At 53.0% G+C, this 25,012-nt stretch overlaps 11 protein-coding genes across 11 annotated transcripts; 6 read left to right on the top strand and 5 right to left on the bottom strand.

Annotated features, from left to right (window-relative positions):
* Nucleotides 1-423: 423 nt before the first annotated feature.
* Nucleotides 424-2,193, bottom strand: N7533_008496 (CocE/NonD family hydrolase; the record flags this gene model as incomplete). The annotated part of the gene is made up of 1 exon (XM_057105146.1): nucleotides 424-2,193. The coding sequence occupies one exon, from the start codon at nucleotides 2,191-2,193 to the stop codon at nucleotides 424-426; it is 1,770 nt and encodes a 589-aa protein (XP_056956595.1).
* Nucleotides 2,194-2,557: 364 nt separating this feature from the next.
* On the top strand, nucleotides 2,558-4,889 carry N7533_008495 (putative salicylate hydroxylase; the record flags this gene model as incomplete). Its single annotated transcript, XM_057105145.1, has 5 exons — nucleotides 2,558-2,665; nucleotides 2,750-2,875; nucleotides 2,930-3,004; nucleotides 3,059-3,896; nucleotides 3,946-4,889. 5 exons carry the CDS (start codon nucleotides 2,558-2,560, stop codon nucleotides 4,887-4,889), a joined length of 2,091 nt encoding a protein of 696 aa, XP_056956594.1.
* Nucleotides 4,890-6,151: 1,262 nt separating this feature from the next.
* Nucleotides 6,152-8,052, top strand: ddiA (putative DNA damage-inducible v-SNARE binding protein Ddi1; the record flags this gene model as incomplete). The annotated part of the gene is made up of 3 exons (XM_057105144.1): nucleotides 6,152-6,183; nucleotides 6,516-7,150; nucleotides 7,328-8,052. 3 exons carry the CDS (start codon nucleotides 6,152-6,154, stop codon nucleotides 8,050-8,052), a joined length of 1,392 nt encoding a protein of 463 aa, XP_056956593.1.
* A 437-nt stretch (nucleotides 8,053-8,489) lies between these two features.
* Nucleotides 8,490-9,167, bottom strand: N7533_008493 (EXPERA domain-containing protein; the record flags this gene model as incomplete). The annotated part of the gene is made up of 3 exons (XM_057105143.1): nucleotides 8,490-8,590; nucleotides 8,647-8,799; nucleotides 8,909-9,167. The coding sequence occupies 3 exons, from the start codon at nucleotides 9,165-9,167 to the stop codon at nucleotides 8,490-8,492; spliced, it is 513 nt and encodes a 170-aa protein (XP_056956592.1).
* A 1,293-nt stretch (nucleotides 9,168-10,460) lies between these two features.
* Nucleotides 10,461-12,232, top strand: N7533_008492 (TauD/TfdA dioxygenase family protein; the record flags this gene model as incomplete). The annotated part of the gene is made up of 4 exons (XM_057105142.1): nucleotides 10,461-10,556; nucleotides 11,005-11,607; nucleotides 11,660-12,047; nucleotides 12,117-12,232. The coding sequence occupies 4 exons, from the start codon at nucleotides 10,461-10,463 to the stop codon at nucleotides 12,230-12,232; spliced, it is 1,203 nt and encodes a 400-aa protein (XP_056956591.1).
* A 994-nt stretch (nucleotides 12,233-13,226) lies between these two features.
* Nucleotides 13,227-17,594, bottom strand: N7533_008491 (putative non-repetitive nucleoporin; the record flags this gene model as incomplete). The annotated part of the gene is made up of 4 exons (XM_057105141.1): nucleotides 13,227-13,865; nucleotides 13,964-14,733; nucleotides 14,787-17,240; nucleotides 17,312-17,594. 4 exons carry the CDS (start codon nucleotides 17,592-17,594, stop codon nucleotides 13,227-13,229), a joined length of 4,146 nt encoding a protein of 1,381 aa, XP_056956590.1.
* A 305-nt stretch (nucleotides 17,595-17,899) lies between these two features.
* N7533_008490 (uncharacterized protein) lies at nucleotides 17,900-18,539 on the top strand (the record flags this gene model as incomplete). The annotated part of the gene is made up of 2 exons (XM_057105140.1): nucleotides 17,900-18,051; nucleotides 18,137-18,539. 2 exons carry the CDS (start codon nucleotides 17,900-17,902, stop codon nucleotides 18,537-18,539), a joined length of 555 nt encoding a protein of 184 aa, XP_056956589.1.
* Nucleotides 18,540-18,712: 173 nt separating this feature from the next.
* On the bottom strand, nucleotides 18,713-19,555 carry N7533_008489 (uncharacterized protein; the record flags this gene model as incomplete). Its single annotated transcript, XM_057105139.1, has 4 exons — nucleotides 18,713-19,000; nucleotides 19,056-19,234; nucleotides 19,285-19,399; nucleotides 19,451-19,555. The coding sequence occupies 4 exons, from the start codon at nucleotides 19,553-19,555 to the stop codon at nucleotides 18,713-18,715; spliced, it is 687 nt and encodes a 228-aa protein (XP_056956588.1).
* A 247-nt stretch (nucleotides 19,556-19,802) lies between these two features.
* On the top strand, nucleotides 19,803-20,650 carry N7533_008488 (5-formyltetrahydrofolate cyclo-ligase; the record flags this gene model as incomplete). The annotated part of the gene is made up of 3 exons (XM_057105138.1): nucleotides 19,803-19,890; nucleotides 19,958-20,386; nucleotides 20,535-20,650. The coding sequence occupies 3 exons, from the start codon at nucleotides 19,803-19,805 to the stop codon at nucleotides 20,648-20,650; spliced, it is 633 nt and encodes a 210-aa protein (XP_056956587.1).
* A 44-nt stretch (nucleotides 20,651-20,694) lies between these two features.
* N7533_008487 (small nuclear ribonucleoprotein E) lies at nucleotides 20,695-21,136 on the bottom strand (the record flags this gene model as incomplete). The annotated part of the gene is made up of 3 exons (XM_057105137.1): nucleotides 20,695-20,744; nucleotides 20,843-20,933; nucleotides 21,014-21,136. The coding sequence occupies 3 exons, from the start codon at nucleotides 21,134-21,136 to the stop codon at nucleotides 20,695-20,697; spliced, it is 264 nt and encodes an 87-aa protein (XP_056956586.1).
* A 365-nt stretch (nucleotides 21,137-21,501) lies between these two features.
* N7533_008486 (mRNA transport regulator MTR10) lies at nucleotides 21,502-24,688 on the top strand (the record flags this gene model as incomplete). The annotated part of the gene is made up of 5 exons (XM_057105136.1): nucleotides 21,502-21,627; nucleotides 21,701-21,793; nucleotides 21,889-23,959; nucleotides 24,017-24,547; nucleotides 24,600-24,688. 5 exons carry the CDS (start codon nucleotides 21,502-21,504, stop codon nucleotides 24,686-24,688), a joined length of 2,910 nt encoding a protein of 969 aa, XP_056956585.1.
* Between the last annotated feature and the right edge of the window lie 324 nt (nucleotides 24,689-25,012).

Genomic DNA, 25,012 nt, shown 5'->3' with positions numbered 1-25,012 from the left:
ATCTCGGGACCACTTTCGACCACATCGGGTTCTATGGAGTCGTAGATTCGGAGTTAGGAAGCTCGGGGCTTCAGGTCTCGGGTTTATCATGCAGGGTCGCATGACACGACCGAATTTTGTGGGGTAGAGCCGAGTGGACGAGGGTGATGTTCACTAGTACGTGTTTGCTCTCGACCAGCTGTAGGGATAGGGATACGAGTACGAGTCAAGGTTGGTAGTACAGTATGCCAAGCGCAAACTTTGAACTTGAACAAAGCTTGAGCTTAAATGATTAACAAACTTCAAGTTCAAACACAGCTACATACCTATCCAGGAAGAACTCCTCAATCAAGGTACGAGTAGAAAAAAAAAAATCTAGAACGTAAAATTTCAATTTCATCGAATCTATGAACTCATATCTATAACTAACATCCACCCTCCTCCCTAAGGAATAATAGGCAGAGTAACATAATTCTCCCCCAGTCCAAAATGAATATGATTCTGGCCCGCAAATCTCTCCACAGACCGATCAACCGGCGAATTATGCAAAAAGATCCCAGACCCCTGCGTATCACCCGACGAAACCTCCAGAACAATCTTCCCACCCTCCTCAACAACAACATTCGTAGGCCAGACCTCCACATCAACGGGATAAACCTCACCGGGCAGAACAGGCAACACGTCCGTAGAACAGTAATCGCGATGCGGGAGGTATTCCCGGTTACGCGCGTGCTTCTCATTCACCTTTCGCATACTAACACGCAACCAGCCCTTGCAAAGAGGAACAGGATCACCGGCCGTACCCGTGTAAAAGACCTCCTTACCAGCCGGCGAGATGTGACGCAGCGTAACGAAGAGATCTAGATCCTGGGGCGTGGCGGAGCCAGCATTCGGACTCATAGATACATTCAGGTGTGTAACGATGTGGCCCGTGATTTCAGTTTCCTTTTCAAAGGGGGCAGTTGTGAACTGGACGACGGAGGGATTCTCGATCGTGCCCAGCGCCGCGTATGAGATCTTGGTGCTCTTTTTCTCGGCCGGGGCGTGCGTGCTCAGCTCGCGGGACGAAGTGAGGTGAAACTTCGTATACTGGGTTCGAGCAATGGGCCACTCGTGCTCGATGCGGCGCGGGAATGTCTTCTCTGCGACGGCGTTGTTGAAGCCTACGTCGCCTTTACGGAGGAGTATGTCGACTTTTGGCGCTTTGCCTGTTGACCAGCCGGCGCGGTCGTCGTTCTTGAGGAAGGCGTCCAGGAAACTGCGCTGGATCTCGACTTCTTCGGAGTAGTAGAAGGGTAGGTCGTGGCGGCCGGCGATGAAGCGGAGGTATTTTAGCTCGGAGCCTGCTTGGGTCCAGCCCTCGACGTTGCCGCGGAGGTGGAGGAGGATGCCGCCCCAGTTCGCGACTGATAGGAGGGGTACTTTGATGTCGGACATGCTATATTCCTTGGATGCGTAGTATAGATCGTCGCGGAACTTGTTCTCTGCGTTGTCGATTGTCTGGTCTTGGCGATTTGCAATGAGCTCTTCCTCGGAGAGGTCGCCTTCGATTGTATCAGGGCCCCAGTTTCGCGCTGCTCGGCCGGGGAGACCGTACTGGTTGCTCACGACCTGGCGATCCCACCAGAACTTGATGAAGGAGTTGGCCAGGATTCCGCCGTGGCGGCATCGATCGCGGTAATAGTCTGACATGCCTTCCCAAGGAATGATGCAAGAGAGACCCTTTGGTTGACGAGCTGCAACACGCCATTGACTACCGGCGTAGTAACTGATTCCCAGAAGACCGACCTTTCCAGAAGACCAGGGCTGCTCAGCGGCCCATTCGACCACGTCGAAGAAGGCTTCGCTTGTGCCTCGGGACATGGTGTCGAGCTTGCCCATCGACTGCCCGGTACCGCGTTCATCGGCACGGACGACTGCATAGCCCTGGCTGGTCCAGTACTTTGGGTCCGGTGTTTCCCAGGATGAATGCTCAGAGCGTTGCTCGGGGTTGACCTCGCTGTAGCTCTGAGGGTGGAAGTCCTTGTAAGGAATATCCTTTCCATAAGGTCCGTATGTTACCAAGACCGGGACCTTTTCTGAACCCTTGGGGCGGTAGACATTGACACGGACAATGCCCGACTCGTCTTTCAGAGAAATGGAGACATTTTGCTCGTAGATGTATGGGAAGGACGATTCGTCGCGGGTGGTGATGTCTTTGATTTCGTTCGGCATGATGGTGTGTGTACCTATTGAACTTGAAAACGACTGACAAAATAGGCGAACGGAAAATCTAATTGAGAAAAATAGCCTGTCTCATATACGCAAAAAAAAGATGGAGCTACTAGGAGTAGTACGTACCTGCTCGCCCCCGCTCGGGGACGTATTGGACTCCCCGCGCATGTGGAGCCGAAATGGTATCCGAAGCATCACCGGACATTCAAGCGACCGCGAACCCGAGGGATGAAGAGGGGGAGATGGGGCACGCGGCAAGAACGGAAGAATTGAAGAGAAAATGGAACAAGGGCTCATACATAAATAAATAAATCTCTCTTCCGGTGTGGGCAAGCGACAAATTCCACCCATCTAGCAGATCGAAATGGCCGGACGAAACGAAAACCCAGGACTGCGTGTGCTGATTGTCGGTGCTGGCATCGGCGGTTTGACAGCTGCAGTTGCCCTACGACAGCAAGGACATCATGTTGAGGTTTGTTCTTCCAAGTCTCTTACAGAGCGTTGCCAGTGGTGCAATAAGTGTATCTAGCTACGGGATACTGATTGCATATCTCAGATCTTTGAGCGCTCCCGCTTTGCGAATGAAGTTGGTGCTGCGATTCACATATGCCCAAATGCCAATGGCGTTCTCAAGCGACTGGGAATTCATGCGGAAAAGTTTGGTGGAGTAGAGACCGAGCTGGTAAGTCAAGTTAAATCCTTGCTGGAGAAAAGGGACTCCGCGCTGACTATGTAGCTTCGCGAATATACTCCATCTGGCGAGGCGGTCCACATCACAAATGTGAAGGAGCAAGCGGGCTTCTGGAGACACGTAAGTCAATTCCTTCCAAGGTTATTCATCCAGAGCTAAACGAATAATGTACAGAGCTGGCTCCTGGTTCATCGCGCACAATTCCACGACGGCCTCAAAGCAGCAGCACAAGCCCCCGGGCCCGAAAATCCAGCTATCCTACACACCGCAAGCAAAGTCGTCGACGTTGACCCGCACAAGGCGACCGTGACCCTTGAGAATGGCGACGTGCACACGGGAGACGTGGTCATCGGTGCAGATGGTGTACACTCTCTCACACGAACCAAGCTCCCACAGGCAAAAGGCATCAAGCCGGCGAGCTCGGGTAAGAATGCTTTCCGCTTCTTGATGGCACGTCAGCAGGCTCTAGATGACCCCGAGACAAACGTCATCGCAAGAGACATGGGCGCGGTTGACATGTGGGATGGAGCGGATCGACGGGTAGTCATTTATCCATGTGCAAACAACGAGATGCTCAACTTCGTCTGTATTCACCCAGAATCCCTGACGACGATTGAGGCCGGCGGTGATGAGTACAATCAGCAGATTAGCAAGAACGCTCTTCTGGAGGTATACAAGGATTTCAGCCCTCAGGTTCTCCGGTTACTGGAGAAGGCGGATCCAGCTACGCTGAAGTTGTGGCCACTGCTGGATATGCCCACTATACCTGAGTGGGTGGAGGGTCGATTGGCCGGGCTGGGCGATGCGGTTCACCCTTTCCTACCATATCGCGCATCGGGCGGTGCAATGGCCATTGAAGATGCGGTCTCGCTCAGTGTGATGTTGCCTCGTGGTATCGCGGCCGCCGATGTACCCGAGAGACTGAAGATCTATGAGAAGGCTCGCCACAGCCGTGTGACTACCATCCAAGAAATGACGCGCCAATCAGTCAATATTCTGCCGGCCAATAAAAGTGAGTATTCCATCAGTTCCTATATGAATGACCTTTGCTGACTCAATAGCCATCATGATGGTCGGCTACATCTACGGGCATGACGAATTCGACCACTCCGCTCAGGTCTTGCGCAAGTATCTCTGGTCCAAGAACCCACACATGTACTGGCGCCAGCCGATCGTCTTTGGCCCCATGCCTGGCCCCCGACAGGACTGGTACGGGAATGACCGCGCGATCCAGTCCTTGCAGTCAACCTTCCAGACGGCCTCGATCAAATTCAAGACCAGTCGCACACTTCTGCAGAATCTCTTCCCGAATGACCGCTACAGCTTCATTTCACCCAGCACAGTTGCCCGAGCCAGTTTCTCGCAGACCACACTGAACGGCATGGACTGGTTGGGCGGTGGTGGATACCGACACATCGGACTGTATATCCATGGTGTGCAGTATAAGAAGGAGAATGGCGAGGTGCTCAAGGGAACGTATATGCCTATTTTATTCGAGAGTCTGGCGGACCCCATCGTCTCGGGTCGTGAGGAGCTCGGTATGCCGAAGCTATACACAGCGATTGATATACATGAGCGGAATAGTTCTTACCGTCTGCAAACCAGCTGGCAAGGTGCAGTGTGGGGCCACTTCGAGCTGGAGGACCTAGAAGATCAGGATCTGGGTGCAGACAAAGGTACAATTGGAGGGGAAGACGATGACGGAATCTTGGTATATAGGTATATGCCCAAGGTTGGCCGGGATACCAAGGGTGAGGCAGCAGAGGAGTATCCCGTCTTTGTCCCGCATGCGCAGGAGTCCAAGGTCGTGCCATCCAAGGTCACACGGGTGCGCCGGAGTAAGAGTGCCAAGGTGAACATCAACGAGCTGAATTGGGATGCCCTACCCACGCTGCACCATGTTGTATCTCGACTTGCGGAGATTCCTATCGATGAAGTGATCGAAGCGAAGATTACCGAGGGGTTCGGGGTGCCGGATGTGTCAAGCGCACAGCGCATTGAGTAGTTCTGTTGTAGGCAGTGCGGAATTCGCTATGATAGAACATGTATTTCACTTATTCTGAATGGGACGATGCCTTGGCCTGAGTGTTAGTATTAGAGTTCAATAAGACCATCCCTTCATGTAGGATGGTGTCTCAAAATGCTTGGTTCTCGTCCTTTTGCAGACTGTCACTCTTGGCATGGCCGTTTCTTGCGGCGTGCCTCCTCAATAGGGGCAACTAGTGCTCAACGGCAACGAGGACATGGCTAAATTAGGTGAACTGCAGCGAACCCATGTTGGCATTTCAGCAGGTGGATGCTTTCGGAGTCTTCGCCAGCAAAGCAGTTAAATCAGCGGAGCGTTTAGATCCGAGCTACGCGTGGGCTGAGCATGAATGTGCGCATGAGACAGCAGGGATGCGGTGATTTAGGGACTCGACTCGCGCATGTGAACTACATTCTCCAATACCGCATGAGTCTCCAGTAGGAGCCTCTGTCAGAGTGCAGGAACAGATTTGTTTGTCTGGAAGATTTAGCCGCATCCCCCACCGGTACTCGGCGATGGGCCGATGATCGAGGGGTATCTCAGCCACGCAGCCACGCCGCCACGCAGTCATCCCGCCACGGGAGACCGTTGTGAGGCTGTCGACGCATCTCGTCGATCCGTGCGGGAAAGGCCGTAGACGAGTTGATCCACACGGTCAGCATTGGACGATGAATGGGCCACTCAAAGGAGGAGAGTGGAGGATTAGGCCAGTGCGGGGTGTAGTTGCCATTTATCAGTGGTCGCCCCTCCTGATACATAGTCCTCGTGGATCATCTCGTGGTGTGGAGATATTGCGAGTGGGAGTGAGTAGGAGTGAGTGCAAGCGAGTACAGATCAAGTGGGTATCAAGTGGACTGTTAGTATTTAAGGAACCAGTTGAAGTGAGTAATTGGGGCCAGTTCGGCATTTCAGTGAATCGCCAGCTCGATTCACAGTGGAGAATTGGTTTGTTTGGAGTATGAATGCTGATCATTGAGTGTACAAATGCTAGAGGGAATCATCTTGTTGGACAGTGGATGTTGGCGGGCAGACGTTGCGCTAGTACGATAAGCCGGCGAACTTTGGTGAAACCGGAGGACCCACGGCTGCCTTGGAGCTGCAGGTGAGTCTAGAACTGGTAATCTCGGGATGGTAGTGTAGGGTGGTGGTGGGTGGAGGTGGCGGGTGGTGGAGAAGAGGAGAGGAGAGGAGAGGAGAGGAGAGAAGTTGGCAGGAGAGAAGGAAAGAGGGAGAGGAAGTTGATGACTGTGATGACTGTTGAGAGAGAGGAGATGTAAGGAAGGAGCAACCCCGACGCACCTTCGCACCTTCGCACCTTCGCTTTTCGCACCTTCCTCTTTCTTCTTCCATCACCTTCACTCTTTCACTTCTCATCACTTTCGCTTTCTTCTTAAGCATCTCCTCTCTCTTCTTTCTTCCTCGCATTTATACTTACCCTGACATCTACTTTCTCTGAAATTCCCTCCCCTCCATCTCTTCCCCTCCATTCCACCCTCCCCGCACCGAGAGGGATTCCATTCACCATGTGCGTCCCCGAGCCTCATGAGCTCCCAGCGCTCAGCTCCCAGCTCCCATCCCCTTCCACAGCTCGCTAACCTCTCCTAGGCGGATCACCGTAAGTGTTATCCGCCCTGAGCAGGCCGACTCCGACATCATTACCCTCGAAGTCGGTGGTGACATGTCCATCGAGCTCCTCAAAGCCATCGTCGAAAGCGAAACCGCCGTCCCCCCCGAAGCTCAACAACTCGTCTATAACAACCAGCTCCTGCAGAGCCCCTCGCAAACCCTTGACCAGATCGGCATCGGCGAAGGTGATATGCTCGGCGTCCACGTCACCCTCCGCGGCGCAGGTCCCAGTGCGGGCCGCCCTCCTCAGCCTGCCACAGCTCCCTCTGCCGGTCCAAGTTCCTCCATGGCCCCGCGCCAGGCACCACCGCGACCCGGCATGCCTGATCCGGAGACAATCCGCCTCCATATTCTTGGTGACCCGCGCGTACGTGAGGCAGTTCGGAGACAAAACCCAGACCTCGCCGCCGCGGCAGATAACGCGGCGCGTTTCCGGGAGGTCCTTCTGTCACAGCAGCAAAGTGAGGCTCGGCAAGAAGCGGAGAAGGAGGCGAGGATTGCAATGTTGAACTCAGATCCGTTCAATCCGGAGAATCAGCGAGAGATTGAGGAAATCATCCGCCAGAACGCGGTGACAGAGAACTTGCATAATGCCATGGAGCACCACCCAGAGTGTATGTGATCCGGTCTCTATCTCACCCTCACTCTCAAACCACCCATCCCCTCCCCCCCCACTCTTATTGCGTTATCTAAATCTGCCCTACGTCTTACGGGATCTCCCGGGATCGACAAGGATCCAAGATTATGCCATGCCCTGCCACGCAATGCAAGAGCTAACAAAACAACTGCAGCCTTCGGCCGTGTCACCATGCTCTACATCCCCGTCGAAGTCAACGGCCACCGTCTCAACGCATTTGTCGACTCCGGTGCCCAGGTCACAATCATGTCCCCCGAGTGCGCGGTCGCTTGCAACATCATGCGCCTCGTCGACCGCCGCTACGGCGGTATCGCCAAGGGCGTAGGAACCGCCCCGATCCTGGGTCGAGTGCACTCGGCTCAGATCAAGATCGGCGAGATGTTCCTGCCATGCTCCTTCACCGTGATGGAGGGTAAGCAGATCGACCTGCTCCTCGGATTGGACATGTTGCGCCGCCACCAAGCCTGTATCGACCTCCAACGTGGCGCCCTTATCATCCAAGACCAGGCCGTCCCGTTCCTCGGCGAGGGCGATATCCCCAAGCACCTCACAGAGGAATTCGAAGACGAACCGACGGTCAAGGGCGCCGATGGTGCAGAAGTCGGCGCTCGCACGGGTGCGGTGACGCATCAGGCGGGTCGTGAGGGTGGAGGCGCTTCTGCGTCTGCTTCTGCTTCTGCGTCTGCGTCGACGCCTGCACCTGCAGCTGCGTCATCATCTGCTCCTGCGCCACGGATCAATATCCGGCCTGCGGCGTCACGCTGGCCGGCAGACTCGATTGCAAAGATTACCGAGTTGGGATTCACGCGGGAGGAAGCTATGCGTGCGCTGGACGCCGCAAATGGGGACCTGGATGGCGCCATTGGATTCTTGATTTGATTTGATTTGAACTGATGTGATGCAGCGCAGTGCAGTGCAGCATGGCGTTCGGATCAGATCTAATCCTTATCTCTAGTCTTTATCAAGGTATCCCTTAGGTGTCCTATAGGATGGGATGGGATAGGATGGTCCTAGTATATTGCCCCCGGGTTATATACCAGGCCAGAATGATGGGCTGAGCTGAGCTGGGCTCGGCTCGGCTGGACTCGGCATTTCTTTCATTGGCGTTGGTGGATGAATTGTGATTTAGCGGGATTTCGTGGCCATTGCACGTAACGTGTACGATAGGTGTCTATCTGAACCGATTCACATTGCTTACAGGACCTGATCAGGTGTGGGCGTGGCTGTTTGCCGCCTTTTGTAATTGAGAAATACATGGTGGTACATTTTAGTTTTAGATTATGCGACACCGGCGTGCTCAGGTGGGGTGTGGTCTATCACTCCTGCTTAACCTGGGTCCGGGTCTGGGTCTGGGCCTGGTTCGCAGGCATGAGTTTCGCCCGCAACCTCAGAATGGAATCAATAGCCATATACGCGCCTATAGTAGTCAGCATACACCATCCAATGAAACTGCAATGAGCTTGTTCGACATACCCAATGCAACATACGGCCCATAAAGCGCCGTGATATTCTGCTTCTCCGCCACACTCCGATCCTCCCACGCCCAAACCTCAACCAAACAAGTCAGCGACGTGATGAAGGCCTGGATGCCGAAGACGAGCAGGTGCACCGGGATGAGGGGGTGTTCTATCGAAACAAAATTGGTTAGCTGGTTGGATAAGGTAGCAGCAAGCTGTTGTTCGCAGCGCAGCGCAGCCAAGCTGTATGTATGTATCACATAGATAGGTAGACTCACCCTTTAGCAACCCCCACACCGCCCATAAACTAGCCGGCACGTGGTAAAGCACCTCCATCCAGATAAATGTGGTGAACCATGGTGGGGCGGGGGAGTCGAAGAATTTGTCGCGGTAGGTGTTGACGTAGAATTCGCGGAGGGTGGTTGAGAGGGGTGAGATGGCCCAGGAGGGTTGGAGGGGGGCTGTGTCGATTAGATAGATTATCGGGATGTGGGTTGTGAAGAAGAGGAGGTATGCTATGTCTGTTTTGCGGAGCATTGTGGTGGTGTGGTGGGTGGTGTGGCTTGGTTGGAATGGGAGGGGAGGGGAGTGAGGAGGAGGAGGGAAGCTCTGAGGGTGAAGGAGTGGGGAGCGGTCAGGTGGGCGGGGCGGCGATCGGGGTATGTTTGCTTTTTCGAATCGATAGCTTATTTTAGTGGATCGATAGTCCTGGTCCTGGTCCTGGTCCTGGTACCTGTATACAATACTCTATACAGATTACGGGGGACTCTGTTAATTGTGAGATATCAAAGTTCACTTTAGTACACAGTTAACTACTGATAGGGTACTAGAGTGCTGTATAGGCTGTATTCTACGGGTTACCCAAAATGGGGAACCAGCGGAGAACGGGCCGGACCTTGGCTAGAACCACGGTTGCTTCTATCAGAGTATACGGAGACGGAGTATACGGAGTATACCCTATGGAGTACTCCGTACTACAGAATATGGATACACGAGGTACTCTGTATCCAGTATCCTGGATCTCATACTCCGTCCTGCAACCACTGCACAGTGAGTACCTTGTGAACAGAGTAGTCTTCCACCCCTTCAACTTCACCCCCACCTACACATTCACCTTCACCTTCACCTCCTACACCTCCACCACGGAATACCCAATTACATCATACGACGCACTCCTATCGGCTCCTCTGCAACCGAGTTCGTACAACGCAGCATCGAGGATCAGGGCAGACCGCATCTTTGACGTCGGTCCAATGATGATCTCTCCACAAGCAAGTATTGGCATGGGATGGCATTGGCATTTTAGGAACAAACCTGCCGGGTTGGACCTGGCTGACTCGCTGTATCCACTTAATCCACTTTAGGAGAGACCGTTTCTTCCATTTCTGTTCCATCTTTTTTTTGACATTTTCCCACCACTCTGGCTAGGAACCCAAGGGTTAGGCTAGGAACTAGGAACTCGGTCCGATTCGTTGGCCCACTCTTCGATCACGGCAGATAATGCAATTGCCATTCCACCTGCCTGATACCTGCATGCTTCTTCCCAGTTCATTCGGACTGATGCGCCCAATTCCGCTCTGCAATAGAGCGGTGTGTGTGTCGCCAATGTGGCAATCCACTATCGAGCCTATCGAGTGTATCCAGATATCCAGATATCCAGGTATCTAGGTATCCAAGGGGGTGGAGGGGTAACCCCTCTTGCCCCTGAAATTGGGCAAATTTGGGCAAATTTGGGATGCACACTCCGTACTCCGTCCTCGGTAGTGGTCAATTGGGTGGAAATTAGCGCATCGGAAAGGATTGGATCATGTATCCATATTATGTATCCATATGATGTCTCCATCCTCCGTATTCCGCACTCCCGTACTTGTACTAGTAAACGATGATGCAGCTCTCTCCCCACCAGAGAACGGAACACACCGGGATGTCAGTGGTGTTAATCATGAATCGCCTTGATCTCATTTTCAGAGCACGTTTTTTTTTTCCTTTCTTTTTGATTTGATTTTCTTGGAGGGGCCCCGCTGACCGCTCCTCTTGCAACAAACGGCCCCTAGTGGTCCGAATGTCTCCAATGCTCCACCCCTGTCCAGAAGGTATCTACCTAGGTACACACCTTCTCTCGGGCGACCACTCGGAGATGAAAGGGCATAAGCTAGTGTTTGAAGGATGCAGCTAGAACCTTGCGAGCTTCGATATCGGGCCCTGTCCTTACGCTATCTGACGCGATCTCCATGAGTTTGTCCGGTTACTCAGGACTCTATATAAGACGAACTGCTGTCGGATCAGATAACTGTTGGTCTCCATTTTATTTTTGCTTTTTCTACTCCACTGCCTAGGCACAGCTTGCATTCAGGTTACATTACTCTTTGTACAGCTGCAACATAGCCAAAGCATCATAAAATGCCCTCCTCGGCCCCCCTCATCCGTGCCAACAAAACAAACGCACACAAACCCGAAATCCCAATCAGCTACGACATCAACATCCCCTACGTTGACGTCGAAAAAACAATCCAAGATCAAAACCCCATACCCTCAATACCTCCCAACCTGGGACCCAATCTGGTTCGACCCCCTCCCACCATTCGAATACAACGACCCAGCCCTCCGCGCCTGCAAACACAAACCAAACCTCCTCCCCCCATCCAACCCCTCCATAAAGATAACCCACATCCAACCCAACATCGGCACAACAATCGAAGGCCTCCAACTAAACACCCTCACCGACGCCGCCAAAGATGAACTCGCCCTCCTCATCTCCGAGCGCAAAGTCCTCGCCTTCCCCGACCAAAACCTCATAGACGACGGCCCCGACGCCCAAGAGTCCTTCATGCGCTACTTCGGCAAACCAAATTACCAGCCCGTCTCAGGCTCAATTCGAAACCACCCAGCCTTCCACGTCATCCACCGCGACGGCAACCGCGACGAAATCGCCCGCTTCCTCGAAGCCCGCACCACAACAACCCTCTGGCACCAGGACGTCAGCTACGAGATCCAGCCCCCCCGGCTACGTCATGCTGGGTCTACTGCAGGGCCCCGAGGTCGGCGGCGACACCGTCTTCAGCGCGACGGATATGGCGTATAAGCGACTTAGTCCGACGCTGAGGTCGTTCCTGGATACGCTGAAGGCAGTCCATTCGTCGGCGAAAATGATTCATCATACCCGGTTGACGGGCGGGCTGGTGCGCAAGGATCCGGTTGATAGTGTGCACCCGCTTGTGCGTGTTCACCCTGTTACGGGTGAGAAGTGTTTATTCCTGAATCAGGAATTTATCACGAAGATTCCGGGGCTGAAGGAGCCCGAGACGAAGTGGATGTTGGACTTTTTGATGAATCATATTATCACGGGCCATGATTTTCAGGCTAGGGTTAGGTGGCAGCCGAGGACTATTGTTATGTTTGATAATCGGTCGACGACTCGTGAGTGGCACTCCTTTTCTTCTGTTCTATTGTGGTTCTGGTGTCAATTGCTAACTGCTGCTCTGCTAGACTCGGCTATTGTGGATTATCTGGATGATGAGTATGGTGCCAAGGCGAGGCATATCTTCCGCCTTGCTGCGTTGGGCGAGAAGCCGATTCCCGTTTATGATGAGTTTGACGAGTAGTGGAAAAGTTCTTCGCTGTTCTGGTCTGCGTTGTTTCTAGATGGGGTTTTTTGGGGGTCTTTAGATTGCGTGCTGTTGTTTCGGTTATACTTAATTTTATCTCTCTCTTCGTCCTGAGTACCTGGGCTTCTCTCACCGTACACACACGGCCATATTGGTAAATTATGGATCATCGAATGGCTGGATACTACTAGTACGCACCACACTGTGGACACAACTATCCACTCCATTTTTATCAGATGGCCCACTTGGCCACGCTGCATTTCTGAAATCCTTGGCTTGGCAGTAGGTGGATGCCGCTGATGCACGCGGACTCGGATATTGATTCGCGTTGATTTCCTTTTCTCAGCAATGATCGGCCTGAGAGCTCGGCCTGGAACTTGAATATGCAAGACCTTCCGGGAGAAGAGTTGGATAGGATCTATTTTCCGTACCACTAGTATACACCTGCCGAGGTGCCTAATCTGCGCCTAGCACGGATGGCACTAGTACTACGGTACTCTATTCCGTAGCTACAGCACACTGAAGTGAACTCGAAACCGATGGATATACACTCTCATATTACCATGAAAATCTTTTTGTAGCCGTAAAAAGCCAGCGAATTGAAGAAAAAAAGGGGGTGAATCGCAATGCCTATTACCGTCCAACAACGCCCGGTCCGGGGCACTAGAATACAAAACATGCGCAGGACCACCAACAACCAAACCATACATAAAAAGAAGGGGACTATCGTCAAAATTCCATTTCCTACACCCCGTCCAGCCCAGCCAGCCCAGTCTAGGGCCATCACTCGTGACGTGACGAGACAAGACGAGGCGAGACAAGACAAACCCACCGCATCACAGCACATCGGCTAGCTTCGCTTCTCATCACCACGATCACTTTCCGCAACCAACCCCTGCAGCACTAGCGTGGGGGCCAGACAAAGCGAAGAGAAAGTACTCTGCATTGGGGTGAACCCGACTAGACCAGTCTGGGTCTAATCGAATCTGCCCTAAGCCAGAATATGCGAAATGTCCACGCGCAACTTCTCGCTCCAGTCGCGGACCTCGGCAGTATTGTGCGCACCCTGCTGCACGAGCAACAAAGTCTCCGACACGCGCTCGGCCGCGGCCTCGGATCCGAATACCATCCCACCCAGCTGCGCGCTATCGTTGAACCACCCTTGCAACAAGTACACCAGGTCGGCCGCGATGTAGCGGCGATTAGCGCCTTGGAAGGGCGCTTCTTCTGTATAGTACATTGCTTCGAGAACGGCGTAGAGGGACTCAAATGCGACGCCCAGGTCGAGGAATAGGTCGATGACCCAGTGGCTGGTCGGACCATAGGAGGATTTGGTGGAGGTTGTGGTGCCGCGTTGGTGTTCGAGGGAGTAGCGTTCTAGAATTGGGAGGAGTTCGCGGACTGGGAAGACCGTTTCGGACATTCGGAGGCGGGAGCCTAGACTGCGGATTTTTTCGATTATGGCTTCGTAGGGCTGTGGTGAGCCGGCTTGTAGGGTGTTTGCGTGCAGGTCTTGGATTAGGTGTTGCCAGGTGGCTTTGATGTCGGCTGCGTTGCGGTGGTCTGCTAGATAGAAGATCTGCAGGCAGATGTCATAGTAGCTGGCGGAGTCGGCGTATTGGTTGAAGAGCTGGATTTAATGGGGCGGACGGTTAGTGACTGAACTGCCGAAGGAAAGATACAGACGAGCGAGTGGTCTGGACTCGTGCTGGTGGGGTTGTTACTTACCGTACTAATATCCATCACCGGGCCGTCCACGTCCTGTAGGACTTCCGCCTTACGATCGCCCGCAATCCGGGTGTCATCCTTTAGTCTTTGCAAAAGATCGTCTTGAATGTTGGCCACGTCGATCAGGTTGCCGATCTCCTGCAGCAGACGCTGTCGAGACTGGCGACCGACATCGGGGGTAAAGGTTGATGCATTCGCTCGGGCGCGGCCGAGATACTCAATCCGCTTGCTCAGAGGCAAATTAAACGCACTCTGAGCTAATTGGAATTGAACCTTGGCGGCCTCGAAGAACCGTTGTGACTGGGCGTAGTAGCGCCACAACAGATCGGCATGGGCGATGTCGTCGGTAGATTTGCGCTCGAGATATGTCACCACGAACGCAGACTGAGTCTGCAGCAAGCGGTCGCTCCAGCCCTGTTCTAAATACCAGTCGTACAAGCTGGTCAGGAAGACTTCGTCTTGAGAGCCGGAAATCACGCCATAAGCCTCGTTCTTCCGTTTGGCGATCTGGGTTAGTTGGCCGTCGATGAAGCCGGGATCGTTGGCGGTAAGCGTGTCGACGGCTACCATCACCTTCGACACGAGGTCGTAACATTGCTTGCGGAAGTAGAAGTGTTCCCTGCGAGGGTCCTGTGGGGATGTGAGCGGGTGTACACCGAAGGTTCTCGGGGGCATAGGCACCTGTGCGGGACGGCCGTCCATGATCCAAGAGAGCGCGAGATTGGCTTTATCGGAGACGCCGGCGACGTTGAGACATAGTTGGATTGCACCTGTTTGGGTTAGCGTTAGCATGAGCACAGCAACGATCTTGGATCAAACCTACCAGCAAAGAATTCATTATTGATATAGATATCCACGGCCGAGACCAAGTAATCCATGGGGAGGTTTTCGGCCACCTCTAGGAAAAGCTTGAGACTCTCATTCAAGAGGTTTCGGCCCAAGTCCGAGTTAGCTCCAGCCTCCGACGCGCGCTTGAGCAGCTCTTGCGCCTTGAAAATCACCACGTCCTCGGTGCTGCAGAAGCTGCCACAGCGGCGTCGAAGCGCGTCCGCAATGGTCTCAACATTGGAACCCTTGGCAATGTTGCGGTTCACAATACCCTTGACCAGCTCCTTGGCGATCTCGTGGCCCTTGCCGGTGCTGAACAGCTCCTCGAAGGTGAGTTTCAGGAATCGATCCTTCGACTCGGCGGGAAGCGTGGCAACGATCTCTTCAACACGCTCATCAAAAAGAACCTGGACAAAGGAAAGGCCTTCGATAGTGTGTGAGACCAGCTGCACAAGCGAGTGAACGGCACGATGCTCGGCCTGCAGTTCAATCACCGCGGCCTTGGACTCCGCCCGAGCAAGTGCGTCAGGACCGCTCAGACCCTCAATGAAGCTGCGGTTGACCTTGAAGAATTCCTGCAGCGATGATAGGCTTTGCTGGACTGTCTGAAGCTTGGCATTTGGCACAGAGGCGGAAACTGTGATAGCGCCGTTGGAGGCTTTGCCAACCTTGGCAATCTCCTTCTTCCATATCGACCGGAGGAGACGCGAGATGTAGAGAGCAATACCCTGGTGGCGGGGCGAAGGTGTCACGTCGTCGATGGTAAGAGCTGTGTTGTCGCTGATATCCTGGTTTGGTGTGGGCTTGCCACCGAATCCGACAAAGATCTTGCGAGCGAATTCCAGCACGTCTGGATCACTGATCGTTGTCAGACGCTGATCGGATGAAATCTCCATTCCCTGTCCACATGCCACTGCCAGAGCTGTCGCGAGAGTCTCGGCTCGACCAAATCCGAGGCTAAATTGCTTCAGAACCTCGTCCAGGCCATCATGGCTGAGACTGCCGCTCCGTGCCAGCGAGGCAAAGATATCCACTGGTCGTCGTCGGCGGATGACAAAGATTCCGGTATTAGTTAAGATTGCAACTTCGGCAGCGGGATAGTCGAACTGAACGGCCATCTCGTTACCGAATCCGCCGGCTGTGGCTGGAAGAGGCGCCGAGCAGAGTCCTATATCCTCAGCTCTGCCACCGAGGCTCATCCAGATAGCCGACTCGGGTGCTTGGGCTGCAGTCGAGCTTTCATGAGGGCGGGCGAGTCTGCCAGAATCAGGCGTGGAGATAAACAAGGTGTCCTCCTTTTGCGTGGCATCCTTGCAGGTGAAACAGAAGAAGTAGCCCGGGGGGAATCTAGTCGCCATGCGAGTAGGTGTGAGGGATTGAATTGCTCCACGGGTAGCGGGAGTCTGGATTCGGTTGCCGTTGGCATCTCTTGAAATCGTGGTTATATCCACTGGCGGAGTCTTAATATGCTGCGCCTGCATGCTGGTCGGAGCATTGGTTCCAGTCGGCTCATTCCAAGAGTACGCACTAGTGGCACTGAGGAAGATGCGGTAACCAGTAGCCGTAGTCGCAACCAAGTGGTATCGAGATGCCTCCGCAGCAGGAACAGGGCTGATAGCGACGATCTTCACCTTGGGGTTCAGAGTCTCGTGGGATGCGATTGTGTGTCCGATGTTGGCGTAAATATCCACTGCCTTCTTGGTGATAGCAAGCTTCAGGGTACCATCGGCTTTCATGTGAAGCACACGAATAGTCGATTCCGAAGAGAGTGTGTACAGCAATTTCCGACCTTCGTCCACGACCATCTGCTCCATGTGCTCGTGGGAAACGATGTGCGCTAGGTTGGATAAGCTTGCCGAGGGGGCGAAAGCTGATAATCGGGATAGCGTGCGGTTGACCTTTGCGCAGCGGCTCTGGAACCAGCGTTCCTCTTGCTGATAGGTGAGTTCGTACACGTGGTTGTCAGAGGTTCCTCCAAAGAAAATACGGCCATCCGAGTCAGACGAGGTGATCACATTGACATCCATGCCGCGAATGGAAACCGACATCTTCGTCTCGAAGAGGGACACTGTGGATGCTCCGCTTGGTGTCTTCTCACAGCTCATGCCCAGCAAAATCATCTCGGCGGTCGTCGACACCACCAGCAGGTGAGTAACTCCCGGCAAGAAAACACCTGGGCGCGGTTTAACCAGCTTGACCGCATTGATGCTGTTCGGTTGCTCCTCAAATCCGACCAAGGAAGGGTTCGGGTGTGTGAAATCCCAAAGGTAAAGCGCGTGGTCGATAGCCACCCACGCGTGGTTGATCTCGGCGAACAACCCCATGCTTGTCGAGACCTGGGCGCGATTGTATTGATCGAAGATCATATCGGGGATGTTGTATGTTTTTACTTTCTGGAAGGGGGCCCATGATGGGGTGCCGGGGATATCATAATCGGATGAGAATCCCTCTGTTCAAGTTAGCTGGGATAGATCGGAAAGCATAGCGGTGGAAAGAGGGCAGAGCAAAGGTCTGACTTACGCGACAGATAGCTGTCCAAGTCCGGATACCGAGCTTCTTGGGCCAATGTGTTGTTGATCGTATGCGCCCCGCGCTCTTCAACGGTCAAGGCCCGGTTTGATATCTGGGTGACCGCCGGAGCCATCCTGGGCAATGGGGTCTGGGTCTGTGCAGGGACCGGTCGAGATGGCGGAGCTGGTGTTACATTTTGAGGAGGAGCTGGAGTCTGAAGGAAAGCTCCAGGAAGGGGCCTCTGGGGTGTCCCCGGAGGGAGGAGGTTCGATCGAAGGTTCGGATACGACATGATACAGCTAGGGAGCTGAGCAGGGAGGAGGGAGAGCTCCCCGATAGAAGGAAAAAAATAGGAAGCTTCCTTTATGAAAGAAACCGAGCTCCCTCAGGTGTAGATGGTGTGGAAGTCGTGGGTGGGGAGAAGGGAGGATGATTGCGGCGGAGGAGGGAATTGAGGCAGTCTTTTGCGAAAAGCGCGAATCAACAATTGAAGGTGCACGGACCACGAGGGATCTTCCGCCTTCACATTCAATTCACTTCAATTAACTTTACATTTACACCTTCACTTTAATTTATATTCACCCACACTCTGAAACAATGTCTCTTCAATTTGCCCGTCTATCTGCGCGACCTCTGCGCTCCATGCGCTTTGTGCGCTGGAACTCCACCGCCAGCCCTGCCACGCCGCCACTGATGGTTACTCTACGAACGGATCTGAAGACTGCCATGAGAGCCAAGGATACTTCCAGGTGAGACTTTCTGCTATCTGTGTTGTGAGAGAGGAAAGCAGGAAGAGAAACAGAACTTCTTACTGACCATCACCACCTTTTCCAGACTCAATGTCCTCCGTGCCGTCATCTCCGAATACAACAACAGTCAAAAGACCTCTTCCCCCATCTCAACAGACATCCAATTACTCTCGCTCCTCCAAAAACGCGCGACCGCTTCCAAAGAAGCTGCTCAAGAATTCCTCGCTGCCGAGAGACTCGATCTCAAGGAGAAGGAGGACGCGCAGGTAGCCGTTCTGGAGGAGTATGCTAGTCAGGTTGAGACCTTGTCCGCGGAGGAAATGCAAGCCATTGTGACCAAGGAGATTGCTACCATCAAGGAATCTGGAGCCAAGTTGAACAAGGGATTGATCCTGAAGGCCCTCTTTGCCCCCAGTGGACCTCTGGACGGCAAGCCTGTCAACCGCAATGAAGTTGCCAAGCTGGTCAACGAGGCGATTTCCGCCTAGGTTTCCCTTGGATTGGGTGGATTGCGATGTACAATAGTGTTACCATAAAGTGTTACAATAGTCTTATCATTAAATAGATATCCCCTCTCAATACTACTTATGTGGTTGATTTAATCAGAGAAATGCAATTAAGGCTGGATAGGATATTATGGATATTCCAGTTAGATAGACACTCAAGAAAAGAAGAAAGCGGCACCACCGAGCGACGTCGCCAGCACGCCAAACCACCACCAATGATTCGGATTAATCAATTCTTCCTTGATCACGAGGTGAAGGTCGGGACTGGACAGATCTCGCTTCTTATTCTTGCCAGATGCTGTCGGCATGGGGTTGAGGGTGTTGGTAGGTAGCATCTTTGGGGGACGGTATGCCAGGAACATAGGATGCATGATAGTCCCACTGGACTGAGTCAGGTCGAGTCGGGGGACTTTATGGTAGGCATCGACGGAAACGGAGAAGGACTGTGTCTTGTGTTAGAATCATTCTATTTATTGGAGTGGTGCCAGTGGTGATTACCTTGATATGTTCAGTGTTGTTGTATCGAGTATAGCTGGCGGTGTTTTTTAAGCAGGGCTCGGAGAGTAACTGTCGACCATCGCTGGCAATCGGATGAAGTATCATGGAACCATCGGCTGAAACAGAGTAGCTTCCATGTTGGAATTGCATGATTCCCGAGGGACAGGATGGGTCGGTGGCTAGGAGTGTTAGCAGGCACCTTAAGCTATCAAGTATGAAGTATACTCACGATTCGCAATAGCGCGGTAGAAAGCCTGTTCATAGTGACCTTTGCCGTCAAAAGAGTACGAGATGCCGGTCAAGTTGGGCTCCAGAAATTTGTCGTTAATGGGATCGTAGAAACCCTAGATTTGTCAGAGGTGTTTGTGTGATTGTTGTTGTTGTTCAAGTCATACCGGTCCAGTTAAGACTTGCTTCGATTTGGTTGTCCACGTCCCCACCAAATCTTCCGCATTCAACGCCGCCACCGTACACACTAGAAGCGCCCACAGGAAAATCATTGTCGTTATTTTACTACCTTTGGTTCACGAAGAAGAGAAGAAACACATTTCACTGAGAGTATCCATCCCTTCTTCACGGGATCAACAAGGGACTCCAGGCATGCCAGTCCCAGTCACCCTACCTTAGTCCCACTCTTATCAATTATCAGGAATCTACCCTAAACCACCTTGGGCCAAACCCTGGAGTAATCCTCACCCCTCCCTTCCCTTTCCCGCGGCAATTGAATCATATCATATCTCTTGAGGCATGGCTCTCCAAACAGCAAAGAGGGATCTGCGTAAGCGGATGCGCGGGGTCTTTGATAATCTCTCTTCCGCTTCCATTATTCAGCAATGTAAGTCTTTTTACTCAGAGGCACGGATAAGTTGAGGTGATGTTGCTTGACTCACACTCCGACACAGCTGTCTCGGCCACAACCAAGTTTCTATCCCTGGCCGAGTACCAAAATGCAAAGAGTATAGCCGTTTATCTGTCCATGCCAGCCGGTGAGCTGTCGACCCGCAATATCGTTCAAGATGCGTTACAAAACGGAAAGAACGTATACATCCCATACATCCACAAAGTCGACCAGCTGTCGATCATGGATATGCTAGCTCTGAACTCCATGGCCGAGTTTGAATCCCTCCAGCCCGACAAATGGGGCATCCCTTCACTACAGGCTACGCAAATCCCCGGACGCCGCAATTGTTTCGAGGCCACCGGGTTAGATCTCATTGTCATGCCGGGCATGGCCTTTGATCAAGGATTTCGTCGATTGGGTCATGGGAAAGGGTATTATGATCATTTTCTAACACGGTATTCTAAATGGAGCAACAAGATGCCGTTCCTCGGTAAGAGACCCCTCCAAGAGACCCCTCCAACAACTCAAGGCCATGATGGGGGAGAAAAAAAATAAGAAGCCCCCGAATTTTTGTGTCCCCGCGAAGAAAAGTGAAGCTTAAATAAAACTTGAAATACTGAAAACTGAAACTCCGCTAGTTGCCCTGTCTCTCCAGGAGCAGTTGCTCGCCGAGGAAATTCCCGTCGTGGATCATGACTGGTTGATCGATGCGGTCGTGGTGGGTGATGGGCGGTATCTGGACCGCAGGTCGTAATCAGGCAAGTGGTACGGATAAAGGAAGTGAGGTGATGGACGGCATCAAACGGCCTGGATCAGCGACACATTGTCACCCTTGAGCAGGATTTGACCTGGAAATTGAAAATATTAGCATGACTAAAATAATTACTGCAGTAGCAGTAGCAGTAGCAGTTAAAGCTGCATTGCGGAATGAGCATGGTGTGCATACCAAGCGGCCTCCGCTTCTCCTCCTCTGTCTTTGTAGCCTGGCGCACCTCGACCGCGTCGTCGATGACGAGGTTCATAAACTCATCAAAACCCTAGATAACGCGCATTAGTCACAAAGCTCAATGCGGGTACTTGAAAGCTCCTTCTTATCACCAGGTCCAGGTGCACATACCCGAATCTTGCCCTCAATGCGGAAGGCCAACTGCTCATACAGCCAGATTGAAACTGTATTGCGCTTCTGCAGCAAGCTGAAAATAAAGTGGATAGGCGCCAAAAGCGTCTTGCGGGGAGGCATGATTGCGAGTGAAGGGAGGAATGAATCAGTCGCAGTTAAGTCGCGCGTGGGCAAGTCCGACTTGAGAGCGCCCGTAAAACTCAGGGCACGTGATATCTCAGATGATGTGGTATCTGATTGGCTGTGTCATCTGACCGCCCTAGAGTATTCATGCCTGACTTATCGGGCACTCAGGCACTAAGGTTACACATCACGGGCTATCACCAACCATCCCACCTTCCCTTCCCTCTTTGCGAATTAATTCTCCTTTGACCACCCTTCCACCTTTCCCTTCTTTTCTTTTTTTTTCAGGTCTGGGCTTACAATTATCACCGTCTGATACACGCCCGCGCCCTTTTTTCCTCCTCCCCCCCCTTCCCTCCATCATGGCCGACAAGGAAAGTGGGCAGGCATTTGCCCCGGTCCTAGCGGCCGTCGCGACCATGCAAGGGAATGTGGCTAGGTCCGAGAAGACCCAAGCCCACGAATTCCTTGAGAAGTTCCAGAAATCTGTATGCTCAATCTCAAACCAATCATCTAGCCACCATATTTGCCCCTCTCAATGCTAATCTTCACGCGTCACAGATCGAGGCCTGGCAAACAACCCACTCCCTATTACAGTCCCCCGATGTCCCCGTCGAAGCTAAATTGTTCGCCGCAACAACATTGAAAGGAAAGGTGAGGCAACCAAACAGAAGAAAGCAGCCGGGGAGAGAAAATATGATACTGCTGATAAGGTTACCAGCTATGCGCGGGGCTAACTTAGAAGCTAGATCGTTTTTGACCTTGACCAACTTCCCCCCGATGCCGTCGTCGCCCTCCGAGATTCCGTGCTCAACCTCCTGGTGGCTTTTGCTTCCGGTCCACGCCCAATTCAGACTCAGCTATGCGTATGTTTGGCAAGCTTGGCGATCCAGATGCTCGCATGGAAGGATGTCCTGGCCACTGTGGGCTCAGCTTTGGGCAGCAGTGCGGGGGACTGTGTGTTGGAGTTTCTGAAGATCCTGCCGGAAGAAGTGACCGAGGGCCGCAAGATCAATCTCAGCGAGGATGATCTCATTCAGAGAACTAAGGAATTGCTAGAGGACAATGCCGAACAGGTTATGCAGTTGTTGATCGGATACTCACAGTCCTCGCCAACGGCCGCCACGAACCCGCGCCTGCTCGATTGCATCACTTCATGGTTGCGCGAAATCCCCGCTTCCCAGGTTGTCGAGTCACCGCTCATGGATGTCATTTTGAAAGCATTGGACAATGACGTGTCTTTCGATGCTGGCGTCGACTGCATGTGCACTCTCTACCGTGATACCCGCGATGTCAACGAATCACTTCCCATAATCCAGGCCCTGTACCCCCGCCTCATGGCCCTGCGACCGAAGATTGCTGAGACCGCTGAGGCGGAGGATCTCGAGGCGTTCAAGGGTATCACGAGAATGTTTTCCGAGGCTGGTGAGGCTTGGGCGGTTCTCATTGCGCGTCTTCCTGGTGAGTTCCGTGGCTTGGTCGAGGCAGTTTTGGAGTGCGCTGCGCGTGATTGGGAGCGCGATGCGATTTCTTTGACCTTTATCTTTTGGTATGAGTTGAAGCAGTACATCACGCTTGATCGTTATCCTGAGGCTAGAGTCAGCCTGCAAGATATCTTTTCCCAATTGGTGGACATCATGGTGAAGCATTTGGAGTTCCCCCAACCGGAGGATGATGAGACCGATCTGTTTGGAGGTGATCGTGAGCAAGAAGAAAAGTTCCGTCAATTCCGTCATCAAATGGGCGATGTTCTGAAGGACTGCTGCGCCGTCGTCGGCGTGCCCGACTGCCTGGGCAAGATCTACCAGCTCATTCAACAATGGGTGGCCAATTATGCCTCGCAGGCTAGCGACAACCACGTTCCTCATTGGCAGGCGCTCGAGGCACCACTCTTCGGCCTGCGGGCTATGGGCCGTATGGTAGACCCCGAGGAAAACACTGTGTTGGGCCAGCTGGTTCCATTGATCGTGCAGATTCCCAACCAGGAGAAGATCCGGTTCCAGGCCATCATGGCCCTTGCTCGTTACACCGAGTGGACAGCGCTGCACCCCGAGACCCTCGAGGCTCAACTCAACTACGTTATCTCTGGGTTCAACCACAGTTCCGCAGAGGTTATCCAGGCCTCAGCACTGGCATTCAAGTTCCTGGGCACGGATTGTCAAAAGCTCCTTGGCGGCCACATCAACCAGCTCCACACATTCTTCGAGTCGGTGCTGGATAAGCTCAAGCCTACAAGCCAGGAAGAGGTTACCGAGGGTGTCGCAGCCGTTGTGTCCGTACAGCCCAAGGAGAAGATCTACGAGTCGTTCAAGATGTTCTGTGACCCAATTATGGCTCGCATCATGAACCTTGCCAACAACGCTCAGGATGAAGAAGGCCAACGTGCAGTTGCGGATCATTTGCAGCTGATCACCATCTTTGTGCAGGTGGTGACGCCAATCTGTGCCCCCGGTGAGGAGAACCCTGCCGTGAAGTACTGCGGCGAAATCCTCCCCATCATGACTACGATCGTTATGAACTTCACCTCCTCTACCCCGATTTTGGAACGTGTTTGCCGATGCTGGCGCTACATGGTCATCTCTTACCGCACCGCCATGACTCCGCTACTGCCTACTCTCGCTCAAAGTATCGCCAGTGGCTTTGAGGCGTCTCGCGAGGGATGCTTCTTGTGGGCCACCGATGCCGTGGTGCGCGAATTCTCTGATGGTGCCGAGTTTGTCGACCAAGCAACCAGCAATGCTGTCTACCAGTTCTACGAGCAGCAAGCAGTGGCATTCCTCCGAATTATGAACGACCTGCCACCAGATAATCTCCCTGACGGTAGGCACTCGCCCCTTGTCTCTTCCTGATAAACATTTTCTGACCTAACCCTGCTAGTTATTGAGGATTTCTTCCGACTGTCCTCCGACGCCGTCCGCTACTACCCCAAAATGTACATTGGCTCAAACCTTGCCGTCCCCACCTTCTCCGCAGCTCTCAGTGCTCTCACTCTCCAGCAGACGGAGCCTCTTATCGCCACACTTCACTATTACCGAGACCTCTTCGGCTTCGCCTTTGAGAAGCCAATGGTTTCTGGATTCACCAGCCCCGAGGGCGAACCCTACCAAACTCCACCAGAGGTTATGGAAGCCGTCAAAAATCTTCTTATCTCCCACGGCGAGTTGCTCTCCCAGCGAATTCTGACAGGCATGATGTTCACATTCCCTGGCGACTGCTTCCCCGATGCATCGGGCATCATGATGACCATGTTCCAATTGCTGCCCCATGAGACAGGTGCCTGGTTACAGTCTACCTTGCAGATGCTACCAGCCGGTTCCATGAAGGGAGGTGAGGCCGAGCGTTTGCTTAAGAGTATCGCCGATAAGGTTCAATCTGGCGAGACCCGCAAGATCCGCGTTCTCCTTCAGGGTAAGTTTCTTTCTTTGTCATTTAGGATTTCCATTCGACTAACATCCTTTAGACTTCACCAACTCTTACCGCCGCCGCAACGTTGCACCCCGTGACGGACTGGGCCGTCTAGAGGCGACCCGCTTCCGATTCAGCGGATGAGGATAACCCCTCTGTATATTTCTTCTTCTCTTCTTCCCTTCTCCTCCTTTGTGTTTCAGGGTGTCGTCTCATGTCGTCTCGCCTCGTCTCGTCTCGCCTGAAGACACAACCAAAAAAGGAACCCACCCCCTTCCTCCGAGCATTTGCACATCGGTGTTATGTTATTCCCATTTTCCTCTTTCTCTAACGCGCCATGTTCATATGATGGCAACGACTTCCGGTGGTCTAGTGATGATGATTTATGACCCGACGCCGATGCGCAGTGCCAAGCCGGCTATTGGCTGCCAGGTGAAATCGAATTGGATTGGATCGGGTTGGACTGGT

This window comes from Penicillium manginii (genome assembly GCF_028828005.1).
Source record: "Penicillium manginii strain IBT 31320 chromosome Unknown utg000006l:1.0-4164085.0:1.0-4166146.0, whole genome shotgun sequence".
NCBI lineage: Eukaryota > Fungi > Ascomycota > Eurotiomycetes > Eurotiales > Aspergillaceae > Penicillium > Penicillium manginii.
Note: the sequence above shows the minus strand (reverse complement) of the source record. Positions and strands in the feature narration are given on the sequence as shown.